This window comes from Lygodium microphyllum, chromosome 4, assembly GCF_053477565.2.
Source record: "Lygodium microphyllum isolate KBCC chromosome 4, Lygodium_microphyllum_v1.1.10, whole genome shotgun sequence".
In the NCBI taxonomy this organism is placed as follows: domain Eukaryota; kingdom Viridiplantae; phylum Streptophyta; class Polypodiopsida; order Schizaeales; family Lygodiaceae; genus Lygodium; species Lygodium microphyllum.
Genome location: NC_141138.1, coordinates 107,056,817 through 107,069,684, shown reverse-complemented (window position 1 = coordinate 107,069,684; position 12,868 = coordinate 107,056,817). Strand labels below are relative to the sequence as shown.

The 12,868-nt window shown below is 42.4% G+C and overlaps 1 protein-coding gene across 1 annotated transcript; it reads left to right on the top strand.

Annotated features, from left to right (window-relative positions):
* The first annotated feature begins 5,844 nt into the window (after positions 1 to 5,844).
* LOC148037444 (ammonium transporter 1 member 3-like) lies at positions 5,845 to 8,875 on the top strand. The gene is made up of 2 exons (XM_087676382.1): positions 5,845 to 6,738; positions 7,722 to 8,875. The coding sequence occupies exons 1-2, from the start codon at positions 6,155 to 6,157 to the stop codon at positions 8,674 to 8,676; spliced, it is 1,539 nt and encodes a 512-aa protein (XP_087532508.1). The 5' UTR covers positions 5,845 to 6,154; the 3' UTR covers positions 8,677 to 8,875.
* Positions 8,876 to 12,868: the final 3,993 nt, after the last annotated feature.

The window sequence follows — 12,868 nt, the reverse complement described above, 5'->3', positions numbered from 1 at the left end:
TTTTTTCATATGGATAAAATAGACTTTAGATTCGTGAAATAAATTGCGGATCCCGAAAAAGAGTTGCAAGTAGGAAGCAAAACCTTAAGAATAAGGTGGAACCTTAAAAGACAAACCCTAGATTTGGGTGGGGCTACTTCCTATGCTAAAAACACTTACTATTGTTTTTTTTTTAAATTTGTGCATGCATTGATGGTTACACATGAAAGATTGATTGTGCTTGCAGTAGTTAGATTTGATTGTAAATATATAATCAGGATAATAAGAGAAAAAATCGTGTTATGCCTCCCCCATGGCTAGACACAGAACCTTGCTCCAAGGGGGATTGTTTTGTACCGCCGCGAGGAGCTTTGGACCAGCCCGAATGGTGAGAGGTCACTCGATGAGGAATCCGTTAGGTAGGAGGAGGCGAGAGTACCGGGGGGGGGGGGGGGGGGGAGGGGGGGGCTCTGGCCGTATATCTCTTGATCGCTCCTAGGAACTACCCGACCCTCACATGAATCAGGATGGGATCTTGGAGTCTCCGGTACTAGTGAAGGGACGAAAATCTTGGAGGGTTTCTTTTCTTCTGCACAGACAGAAGGGATTTTCCAGTCAACGAAGGTTTATCTTCTGCGTAGGCAGAAGGGGGAAAGTATTGTAAATAACTTTGCTAAAATATGTTTTGCCAAAAGATTGTTTTCTCTGTCTTTGTATTGTGCCACGTAAAATTATGCGAAGGAACCTATGATGATGGGTTAATTAACGAAGTTGCTTTCATATGGCATAACTTAATGTGATAGGTAATTAGAAAACTAAAGAAAACCATTTGTGAAAAGTGGGTGGGCGAGATCCCTAATGGATCCATCCTACGAATGGGTAGTCCCGGTAAGCTGGGAGCTTCTCTTAAGAGATTGAACAAAACGTTAATTAGGAAAAATTAGGTAGAGCTGAGCATTGACTTAACTAGGGACATGTCTTAGAGCCTTGATTAGTAATTATCTTAGGGAAAAGGTGCGACGGCTGTGCCAGAACTGTGTTACGGTTCCCTGAATCCTAACCAGTTGTTGCTAGAAAAAAGTGTTGCACTCCATGAACCAAGGGTAACTACGATCGCTCTAGTCAGACGAGAAGCCCTTGTGGGACACCTCCGATGGAGCTAGTTGATGCATCGAGACCTCAATTGTAAATTAAGGATCCCGAGCTTGCAGGTTGGTCCTCTTAGGGATGGCTAGTACCTTCCATAATAAGGTGGACTCTAGGAAACCTAGCTGATAGACCCCATGCATTTTTGCGAGTGCCAAGCGAAGCCATCTAGGATAGTTCCCCGATGGACCACTAAAACATGCTACCAAGGCATTGTTAGGTAGGCACGTGATAATTATTAATTAAATCAAAATTATTAAATTAAGTACATAGTTATTAGAAATTATTGAATTGTGTATGTGGTTATTAGAAGTTTAGGATATTTGAATCGACTCACTTTGCCAACATGACAAAATGAAGTACAAACCCTAGTTCATGAAGCAATAAAAAAGTTGATATAATTCTCCTTCTAGAAAATAGAAGCCTAAAATTCCTAGGGAAAATACTTGCCTTGTTGACTTATGTAGCTTCCAAAATAAAAATCAGGATTCCAAAGTTCCAACTTAGTCTCCATAGATTAATATAAATTTTAACCATATCCCAATATTTAGAAGTCTAGAAAAATAGTCAAGACTTGTAATAAGGTCAATGGACTAACCTTTAACAAGGTTAGGTTGAGGAAGATTACGACGAAAGGCCAAAACATGTTGAAAAATTTAATAAAAATCAAGGCATAACCCAATGAAGAAGACAATTTGAGATCGTGATTTCAAAGGAAACTTAGTAAAATCCAAAGGGAAACTAAGAGAAATCCAAGAAGGGAATGAGACCAAGTTGGAAAGAATTGCCACTAAGTTAAAACCTTACTCCGAATTACCTCCCTATTTGTGTAGAAATATTGCTTGAAAAACAATTGCTTGTGCTTGCAATTGGTGTATACAAGTTTACTTGATGCACTTAGGAAGTTCGATTGAAATTGATAAAAAACCCAATGTACCAAACTTACAACATGATAAAAGGAAAGCATGCTAGACCTCCCCCAATGCTAGCTACAAAAATTTTTCAAAGAGGAATTGGTTATTGCCACCTTGGAGAGTTTGGACAGACCTCAATGGTGAGAGGTTGCTCCATAGGGAATCCTTAGACATGACAGGAGGAGTTGAGAGTGCCAAGGGGGCTCTAGCCAATAAACTCTTAGACTCCTAGAAACCATCCAAACCCCTGTGTGACTCAAGATGGGCTTTTTGAGGATCTCGATACTAGTTAGGGGAAGAAGACTTGGTAAAATAAAGGCCTTGGAGTTATTCTTTCGTATGGGCGAAAGGTGAACACTTGTATAAGATTGTCTAATAGATAAAGGAGTATTTTTTCAAAGGATTGCTTTCATTGTTTGTATGTTATGACTTAAGTTGTGTAAATAAATATTGTGACTAAATAGACTAATTAAGGAAGCTAATGTTATTTATATATCATAAATGTGTTAGGTAAGTAGATAACTAAAACTATCCAATCGAGGAAAGTGGAAGGGCAAGATTCTTGAGAAATTTGCCCTAAGGTAGGGTGGTCTCAGTAAGTGGAGAGCTTCTTTACAATTCGATGTGTTATAGTATAAGGAACATTGACCACATAGAATGAATTAGAATCTTAACTCCCTATCATTTTAGGGGAATGGAGTGAGACTTTACTCTATTGACAAAGGGGTCAACGTATCCATACTCCACCTCATTTCTCACTCTCCTTGAACCATGTATGACATGAATTTGAGAAATCTAGCATAGGCATATGCTTGAAGACTAACACTAGTTCATCTTTGAATAGGTGACCTTAGTTACTTAGAACCCAAAATTTAGGTTGATTCTCGTGGGAATGGCCAAGACCTTCCATTGCAAAGTGGACTCGAGAGAGTTTAGGTAGCAAACCTCATATTGTTCGAAAGAGTATTGAGTGGTGTCACCTAGAAAATCATCTTGATGGATCACTAAATCATACCACTGAGGATGTCTTAGAGCAAGTACGTCACACCTAGAAGCCTAGCCAGGAATATCCTTTGGTCAAGAGATGAGCATATTTTCAAGTTGCCCAAGGTAGCTTGGGAGGACTACGCTTTTCCTAAAGAGGAAGGGGGGCTTGGACTGCTAGGCATGATGACCCTAGCAAACAACTACAAAGTGGATGGTAAGAGCCTTCTAGCATGAAATGGAGGATTGGGACATTTTAATCTTCATTAAAGCTACTATATCTTCCAATTTGAGGAGCACCCAAGATGGAAAGGCCTCAATGCAATCGTAATATCCTTTAGAAAAGCCAAAGTCACACTTGAAGGGTGTTCAGACTTGATGAAAATCTTATGGACTGCATGGATGCCTTATAAAGAAAATATAGTCCTTTCCCTAGTTTGAAATTTCACACTTCCTTGGTGTACTAGATACTAAATTTGGTTTAGTTTGTTTCATGGAAGCATAGATAATGCCTAGCTCCCTCATGCCCTTAAAATCTCCAAAAAGGGAATAAATTGCTAGGGAGATCTTTGGAATTATGCAAATGGGAACTCGTTGGATCTGGCCCAATTGAGCACACAATATGAGCTAACTAGAGGAGACACTCAAATAGTATAACAAAGGCAAAACTATTAGGGTCCCTGTCTATACAAAGAGATCAAACTCAACAGTAAATTCAATCACAAAGGATTGTATTTGTGGGATGATAACCCCTCCTTCTAGTAAATGTTGTTTCTCAAACTCAAAAAAGAGATGGAACCTCAATTGAAACCACAAGTAATGGTCATATAGATTTCGAATGATCTAGAGCAATAACATCTAGCCTAAAGTCTCATGTCTATTGTGGCTAGTAATTCTAAAGGCTATATGGGCTAATAGTAGAGTCCAAAAGAATGGACTAGGGGATGGGTTGTGTCCTAGATGCAGATCAAAAGTTGAAACTATTCCACAATTGTTTCTTACTTGTCAAGCTAATGCTAATATATTAAACATGTTGTAGGACTGATAGTCCCCTTCCATTTCTCCACACTTACTTGGAAGGAAGTGCTTATTGGGGGAGATCTATGGTCTTTAGCCAATTATTTGGAATTGGATAAAACATTTTCCTTTGGAATGTATAGCTGAGCATGAATAAAGTAAAAATTTAATAGATTAGTATGGATCTAGTATATGGTTTTATTGCTGATTTTAAATAAATTAACATGGATCCAATATATGGTTTTAATGCTGATTTTTAATAGATTAACATGGATCCAATATATGGTTTTAATGCCGATTTCTTATGGTAGATAACTACTATGAAGAAAAACGTAGAGAAGGACATATGCAAATATCAGAAGTAGAAGAAGAAGGAAAAGAAGAAGATGACTCAAAAAAAGAAGGAAACAAAAGATCTAGAGATAAGGAAATATGTTGTACTCCAACAAAGAAGGCTCCAAATGGAAATCAGGGAAGATATGTTTCAAGAGCCATTTAAGCCCTCTAAGGAGGAAGTGCTAGACAAGATGAGACAGAGAGTCCTTCAACACCTCACAATCAAAGATTGAGAAAGCCACAGTGCAAAGTGTTGTAGTAGTAAATAATACCACATTGGAGAATTTGGGAATCTTCCAAGTTCCACTTTCAAATGAGTAAAGATTTGACTAAGTGGCTAAATCTTAATTCCATATTTAAGAGTGAGACTTGGGGGGATTGCATGTATATATTTAGGAAAATTTTCACCTTCAAGTATAAGGGGATAATAATTGATTATGTGTCCAAATATTAATCACATTAGGAATTCCAAAACTTTATGAAATTTTTTAAATTCTTGAATATGAGGTTAAATACTTTAGGTACTCTAGTGTTTTGTCAATATGTGATAAACTTTATTAGTCCTAGGATGGATCTCCTATACAATGGTCCACTTTTGTAAATCCTTTTTACTTTTTCAACACAACTTAATGTTCCTTTTCAAAAAAAGAAATTTAAAAGAGGTTCAAGAAGTTATTTAGTCTTGGGAGAGGTTTGAGAATTTCGGTTGCTTTGAAGTTCCCTTTATCATCACCAGCAAAGTCATAATATAATATGGATCAATAATCCCAAGATTAAATGTGATGACTTTGCTTATTGATTGGGCAAAAAAGAGAGATAGTAATAGTGTTAACTTTTAACCCCCATGACCAAGGGCAAGCTCCCAAGCCAACTTGGATTTCTTCTGTAGATAAAGTAAGAGCACTTTGTCACGATGCATTTTTTGAGTGCGTGACCGGCAAAATGTCCAAATTGAAGCTTTTCACACCGTGCATTTGATCACATTTCCCCAAATTCAAGGCTTGATGTTTTTGAAACTTCTGCCAAAGGGACAAAAGTTTCAATCATACAAAGGTGTTTCATTATGGTTGCTTTATTTATTCATTTATTTTTAAACTATAAGCTGCTGCTAGTGGGAAGGAGACTCAATGGGTTTGCTCATAGATTTGGAACGTTTTGATCTGTTTCAGTATATATGCTACAATCGGGGTGAGAATTTAGAAAAGTCTAGAGCCCTAATTCAACAAGTTACAACAGTGTTCTCTCAGCTCTAGCTCCGCAAGGACGGGAGACCAGTAAGGACAGAGGGGAAAGGCCCTATCATTAACTGTTCTACGATCCCATGCAAAAGACGCGTTGGGGTAAAGAATTCAAAGCACGAGCGGAACGTGCAACTCAAGCGCTCCTCGCCACCCAAGGGAAAGAAACACAGAGATGGGGGAGCTAGGCCGGGGCCCCCGGAGAGAAAAATCTATTGGGTAAAATATCAAAAAGCGCGGGCAACTCTGATATGAGAGAGAGAGACAGAGAGAGATTAAGTTGCGAAAGTGTATGGCTGAACGAGTCCTCCTCGCAAGCACCTCACCATCATCATCCATCTGATCCGATACTATTGGAAAAGTTCTATTCGCATCCCTTGGGCCGCGATATGAGAGCCTAGAGGCAGCTGGCGGAGCAAATTCGAGATATGAAAAGGCCGGCGGAGCAGCAGCAGCAGCTGCAGCTGAAATGGTGACGATGAAGCGGGATTATTCATAGAGAGAGAGAGAGAGAGAGAGAGAGAGAGAGAGAGAGAGAGAATGGCGTTGAGGGTGAGAGGGGGTTTCGAGGCGCAGCTGTGTGGGGCGGATGGTGGAGGAGGACCTGCAGAACTAATTAATATGGCGATTAAGGACAAGATAATGGCTGGCGGGGCGGGGGCGGCCGGCGGGGGGCAGCTATATTATTGCAGCCAGGTGGCGGCGACGACGCTGGCGGTGGACAACCTGTACCTGCTGACATCGACGTACCTGGTGTTCATAATGCAGCTGGGGTTCGCGATGCTGTGCGCGGGGTCGGTGCGCGCCAAGAACACGCTCAACATCATGCTCACCAACGTCCTGGACGCCGCCAGCGGCGCCCTGTCCTACTACCTCTTCGGCTTCGGCTTCGCCTTCGGCACCGGCCCCTCCACCAACGCCTTCATCGGCACCTCCTTCTTCGCCCTCCACGACTTCCCCGACCCCGACGCTGGCTTCGACTTCAGCTACTTCATGTTCCAGTGGGCTTTCGCCATTGCCTCCGCCGGCATCACCAGCGGCTCCATCGCGGAGCGCACCCAGTTCGGTTCCTACATCATCTTCTCCACCTTCCAGACCGGATTCGTCTACCCCATTGTCTCCAGGTGAAATACAGTACTCTCTCTCTTTGTCTCTGATCTCTCTCTGTGGACATGACGCTGTCTTACTAGCTTGGTGAGCTTGGTGCACTTCCCAGCCCGCAACTTGAAGGGTCTTAAAATATCGTTCTGCAGGGTATTTTCTTCTAATGTGAAGATGAACATGATTCAGCTTACAACCTAGCAAGAGAGCTTCCGCCTGTCGTTTTTGCAGGGGAAATATAAGAACGTGTCCTTAACGATACTTTTGATGTATTGTTTTGCGCTTATGGGGAAGGGTAAAAACCCCTGTAGACGCGTAAGGATTTCTGTGGCTAGGGAGGAAAAAATGATGCACCCACAATACTCAATCCACATTCAGACCAAAAAGCTACAATTCAGTCGGCGATAAAAATCTCTTTGGAGGGTGTCATGCTTTCATATTTAATGAGGGTTGATCCTAGTCATAACAATGCCAAAACCACATTGCAACCTATGGTGACATGTGAATCCCCACTATTAAGGAGCAGTGTGGTAATTAACACAAATAAGAAGGTTTTGGACGTTTATCGTTTTAATTCCCAAACATCGATGGGAGAGCAATAAAAGTCGACCTCATTAAACTTAGTTATAAGTAGAGTTTATGCCCACGTTTTTTTCCATAAGCATGCATTCAAGCGATAGAAAAGTATGCTCAGATTTTATAAAAGATGTGCACATAGTACTAAGTAGTATATACGCTTCTCGTGCTTGCACAGACAGTGAAATGCCATATGAGTGCTGCCAATGAGTGTTAGCTTTAGCTGGTAGGGCGTGTGGGTACTTGGATTTGACTGTCGGTCGGGCCGAAGCGATTGCGATAAGCCAATCAAAAATGCAAGTGCACTTGAACTTTTACAAAAAGCAGGTGATTGCTTACGCATTTTGATGACGATTTAGATAGTAATAGTGAATTTTCGGCTGGAGATTTTGGGATAGTAATAACATTCTGGACGTGATGGGAGCTGCAGGTGGCTGTGGTCGGGCAATGGATGGCTGAGCGCGTCGAGCAGCAGCGGGAGCTTCTTCCTGGGGTCAGGGGCGATCGACTTTGCGGGGAGCGGGGTGGTGCACATGGTGGGAGGGGTGGCGGGCCTGTGGGGGGCGATGATAGAGGGGCCGAGGATGGGGCGCTTCGACGCGGGGGGGGCGGCGAAGGCGATGCGGGGCCACAGCGCGACGTTGGTGGTGCTGGGCACGTTCATACTGTGGTTCGGCTGGTTCGGCTTCAACGGGGGCTCCTTCCTGCACATCCTGGTGCCCTACAGCGGGAGCTCCTTCCTGGGCAACTGGTCGGGGATCGGGCGGACGGCCCTGACCACCACCCTGGCGGGCAGCACGGCGGGCCTGACGACGCTCTTCGCGAAGCGGCTGCTGGGCGGGCACTGGAGCGTGCTGGACGTGTGCAACGGTCTGCTGGGCGGGTTCGTGGCCATCACGGCGGGCTGCGCGGTGGTGGCGCCCTGGGCGGCCATCGTGTGCGGGTTCGTGTCCGCCTGGGTGCTCATCGGTCTCAACCACCTCGCCGCCCGCTGCCGCTTCGACGACCCCCTGGAGGCCGCCCAGCTCCACGGCGGCTGCGGCCTCTGGGGCGTCCTCTTCGTGGGCCTCTTCGCCCAGGATAACTACCTCCGCGAGATCTACCCCTCCCGCCCGGCCTCCCACTTCGGCCTCTTCCTCGGCGGCGGCTGGCGCCTCCTCGCCTCCCAGGCCATCGAGGCCCTCGCCATCATCGCCTGGACGTCCGTCACCATGGGCCCCCTCTTCCTCCTCCTCCATCGCCTCCGCCTCCTCCGCGTCCACCCCGATGAGGAGCTCGAAGGCATGGACGTCTCCAGCCACGGTGGCTACGCATACGCTGCCCTTCTCAAGTCCCAGGACGGAGAGGAGTCCGCTGACGCCTATGCTCTTCTCCATGGGCCTTAAGTACGTCGTCGTCGTCTCTCATTTGTGAATTCTTTTGTATAAACATCTCTGAATTTTCCAAAGCCAAGGCCAAAATCAGAAACTTCTGTCGTCCAATGCAGCACGATTTCTGAAGCGTGTTCGTGACATCTATCTCTACAATGTGATGCATTTTTAGATGAAAATTCTAACCTGAGCACAATTATTCATGCTGCATACAGTCCTCTTAGCAATCCAAATTTCGAGCTGCTATGAACTAATCAACGTCATTTGCACTTCTACCTCGTATGAATTAATCAATGTCATCATGTGCTAACTTGTTCTTGGATCTAAAGGGTTGCACGCTAACCCGTATATGTTGTCAAAGATGCATGTACATTGTAGGGTACAATTGCTAATAGCACATTGCTTTCAAAAGCATGAAAGATTGCTTGGGAAGTGGGGGGTGAGATAAGCGAATTGAATTGAACAAATAGCTAACTATACATTAGCCCTTTCCTTGAGAAGCCCTTCCCCTTTTGGGAAAATCTCACCTGAGGATGTCACATCATCTCCCTCTCATTGCTATGGAAATGAGACAAGCTAAATGGCTTGATTGAATGTGCGAGTAAGGATGCCAGCTTTTCCTCGGGGAGTGAGCTTGGGGGATAATGGCCCATTGCACACAAGGGGAGGTGCACTTCCCAAATTTGGCTCCTCCGCTTCAAGCTTGAGCCAAGATTGTGTATTTCGTCCCTAAGATTTGACTCTTCATGTAGAAAGATTGCATGTGATGAATGGCTCCATTTTTAAGAATCCTCTCTATAGTGGTAACAACTCTACAAGCATGCAACATCTTGTGACGAGCAATGTCATCAACCTCCGCAATGCGAGTAGCCATTACCACTACTGGGCTTTGCAACATGGACAAGAATGAAATGCTTATGAGGTAGGGTCTTTTGTAGAAATAAATCAAAGAACGCTTTAGGGAAGTGCAGAGGAAATCAACCTTGGTAGAGGTCAAAATGACACTCCTCTCGGCTTTGCGCAATCACTTGGTGGAAGAAATAAAGATCCTAGCAAATTTTCTCAATAAGGACGCAACAAAGGCAGAAGAGAGAGAAGATGGCAAGCCCTAGAAAGAAGGTACAACTGCATGCACGCCTCCCCCCAACATGGCAAACAACAATGACCCCAATAGTGATGAATTAGATGTCCATGTAATTCTAGCAATTGATAGACTTTCAACATGAGATCATGTATTTTACTCTTAAGCACTAATAGCCTTATGTCATGACCTGAGGCCCCTTATTGAATTTCTCAAGTCTTGAGTCAAAACAAATTGGGAATCTATAGGAGGTAGGGTTCAGTCCATGCAATATCTCCTAAATAACTACATTATTTTCTTGTTAGAAGATGAAGAGATGGAGTTATCCCTATTAAACTATGGGAATGGAAATTAAGGAATGCTCCCCTATCACTATTTAAATGGATTGATGAATTTAAACCTTTAGACCCTAAGCCAACAAAGGTTCTTGTATGGGTAGAACCATTTAATCTACCCTACAATCTTTAGACATTTATCAAAGGGTTGGTAGCTCCCTTGAATAAATTGTTAGGCTAGAGACCCATAAAAAATTATGACCCTTGATGGCACCCTAGGTGTTGGTGGAAATTGACATTAAGTAGAAATTGCATGATTTCTTGCTAATATTTGATTCTTTAGGGAGATTTCTTAAAAAACAACATATATCTACAACAATCTTCCTAATGTTTGCTTCAAATGTTTGAAGGTGGGACACTTTATTAGAGATTGTCAAGAGTTGAAACCCAAGAATCCCCCTAGCCCAACTTAGCCAAACCATGTGAAATTTGAAGATGGCTTCCAATTTGTTAACATGTAAAATAATGGTTTAGTAAGTTTATTAATGATTAAGTCACTCAAGATTTTATCATATAACACTAAAGGGCTTCCTTAGCCTTTAAGAGCAACAATAATAAGAGACTAGCTAGGAAATAATCAAAATTTCCTAGCTTATTATGACTATATGAACTAAAAGCCACATGAATAGAGCTTCAAAAAGAGCTACAATCAATATCAAAAGATTATGAATGGATCACTCTACAGACCCCAAAGCAAGTCTGTTGGTTTAGCCAAAGGAATCCATATCAAGGTTAAAAGCACATGTAGTGGTTTCTCAAAAGATATTAATCATAGATGGGTGGCCATGCATGTGATTACCAATGAGAAGTTCACAATAGTTTCTCCATATTCTCTTACAAATATAAATTAAAGAAACACCTTATGATAGAGTCTCCTCAAATTTCAATGTCTAGTAATCGTGTTAGGCAAGTTCAAGATGGTAGAAACTATTGCAGATAGGTACCTCAATAAAAGAAGTGTAATAAACAATAAGGAGAAAGACAGTTATGAGAATTGTAGAACATTCCACAGTTTGATAGATGTTAGCTAGGACACATGGGCCACATGAGCTAAAAACCTAAAAAGACCTAATCTAAGAAAAGTAAGGCTAGATTGATTTTACATTAATTCTATAGGACTACTATCAACATTTTTCAATTGCAATAGAAAAATTAGTAGGGACATTGCCCTTTTAGATCATTACCCCATCACTTTGACATCGTTTAATAATCTATGCAATGTAAGGGCAAGCTAGTTTGACACAGACCCAAAATTGTTTAAATCAAAGAGAGTGGTAGGGATAACTATGTGTTTTAGTACTATCACTCTCCCTACTAGGTTGAACTGAAGACCTTCAAAATTTTCTAATTTCTTCTATAATTTCTCCATGACCCAGTCCCATCTTTGTTTTAGAGAGACTCAAAACCCAATTGGCATCCCAAGCAATTTGAAGGCTTTTCCTCCTTCTAGCACTTTGCACCCTTCTCCTAGTTGCTAATCAAGAGGGAGGGTCATTGATTAGAGTTTTAATACCTATTTTGGTGGGATTTATAACAAATGCAAATGCTAAACAAAAGAATTCCACGCAGTTTCAAAATGTTCTTATAGACATTGGGTCATTCTTAATCATTCCATAAATATCATCTATGAATTGATTAAGAACCATTTGTTTATTACTTAGGATCTGAATACCTTTGATATTACCTTTATTGACCTCTTCTTCGAGAAGCCATCTGAGTGCATGTGCTGTTATGGCAAAGAGTAGAGGAGCAAGGGAGTAGCCTTGGCTGATGAATCTTCTAAGTGCAAAATTCCTTAACAATTCATTGAATACTATCATTGTAATAGCGTTTCCTAACATGATAATTATTTGATGAATCTTTTTCCCCATATCAACCAAAGTTTGAGGTATGAATGCCCATTCCGACCTGTCATATGCTTTATCAAAGCCAAGTTTAAAAGTGATGAAGTCCTGATTAGTTTTTTGAGCATATTCAAATCCTTCCTAGAAATTGATGATGGAGTCAAGGATGCATAGATTCTTTATAAACCCTTTTTGTTCCTTTCCTATCCATTCATGTAGATTATTGGTGAAGGGGAGCTACAAGCTCTACCCCGAGACCTACGGAACGCTTATTGATCAAGCGTTTCAAGCCGAGCGGCCATGGCTACCTCTCACATAGCCAACGCGCCATGCCTACCTTACGAGTGTAGTGAGCTTACCTTGATGCTCGATCGAGTACCCTCCTCTCTCTTGCACACGGGTAGCTCCACGATCCTTGTGGCAAGCTCAAGCAACCTCAATCCCTCTCCCATGAGCTCGATCCTCCATAACCACGTGCAAGACAAGGGAAGAGAAGAGAAGAGAAGAAGATGGAGAGAGGAGATGGAGAGCTTCTTCTCCACGATCCCTCACTCTCACACACTCACTCCCTCACCCTCTCACACTCCCTCACTCCCTTTCTCAAGCACAAGCAAAAAGGCAAGAAACAAGAGAAGAAGAAGAAGAAGCTTTAGCCACACACAAGAATGAGCTTCTCATTCACTTTTTGAACTTTATATACAAACCCTAAAATCCCATGGGCACCCATCCCCTTTTTTACATGACCGGCCATTGTGGCAAGGTATTTTTTCCATTTCCCTCTTCTAGCTTTACATCTCTAGCCTATGCCTGTCTAATATTTTACAATTGGCACAGGAGGGAGCCTGGCGCTCTTTTACAAGAGTTTTCCAAGTTTTTTGAGGTGCCTTTCGTTTAAAATTGCGCCTTTGGTCTCGGCTTAGCTTTTAGAGGTCGCATGCGTACCTTTG

Excerpts from the sequence above, each read along its gene's own strand:
- LOC148037444 (XM_087676382.1), top strand. The coding sequence starts at position 6,155 with ATGGCGTTGAGGGTGAGAGGGGGTTTCGAGGCGCAGCTGTGTGGGGCG. Across the intron at positions 6,739-7,721 it reads GTCTACCCCATTGTCTCCAG|GTGGCTGTGGTCGGGCAATG; the intron begins GTGAAATACAGT and ends TGGGAGCTGCAG.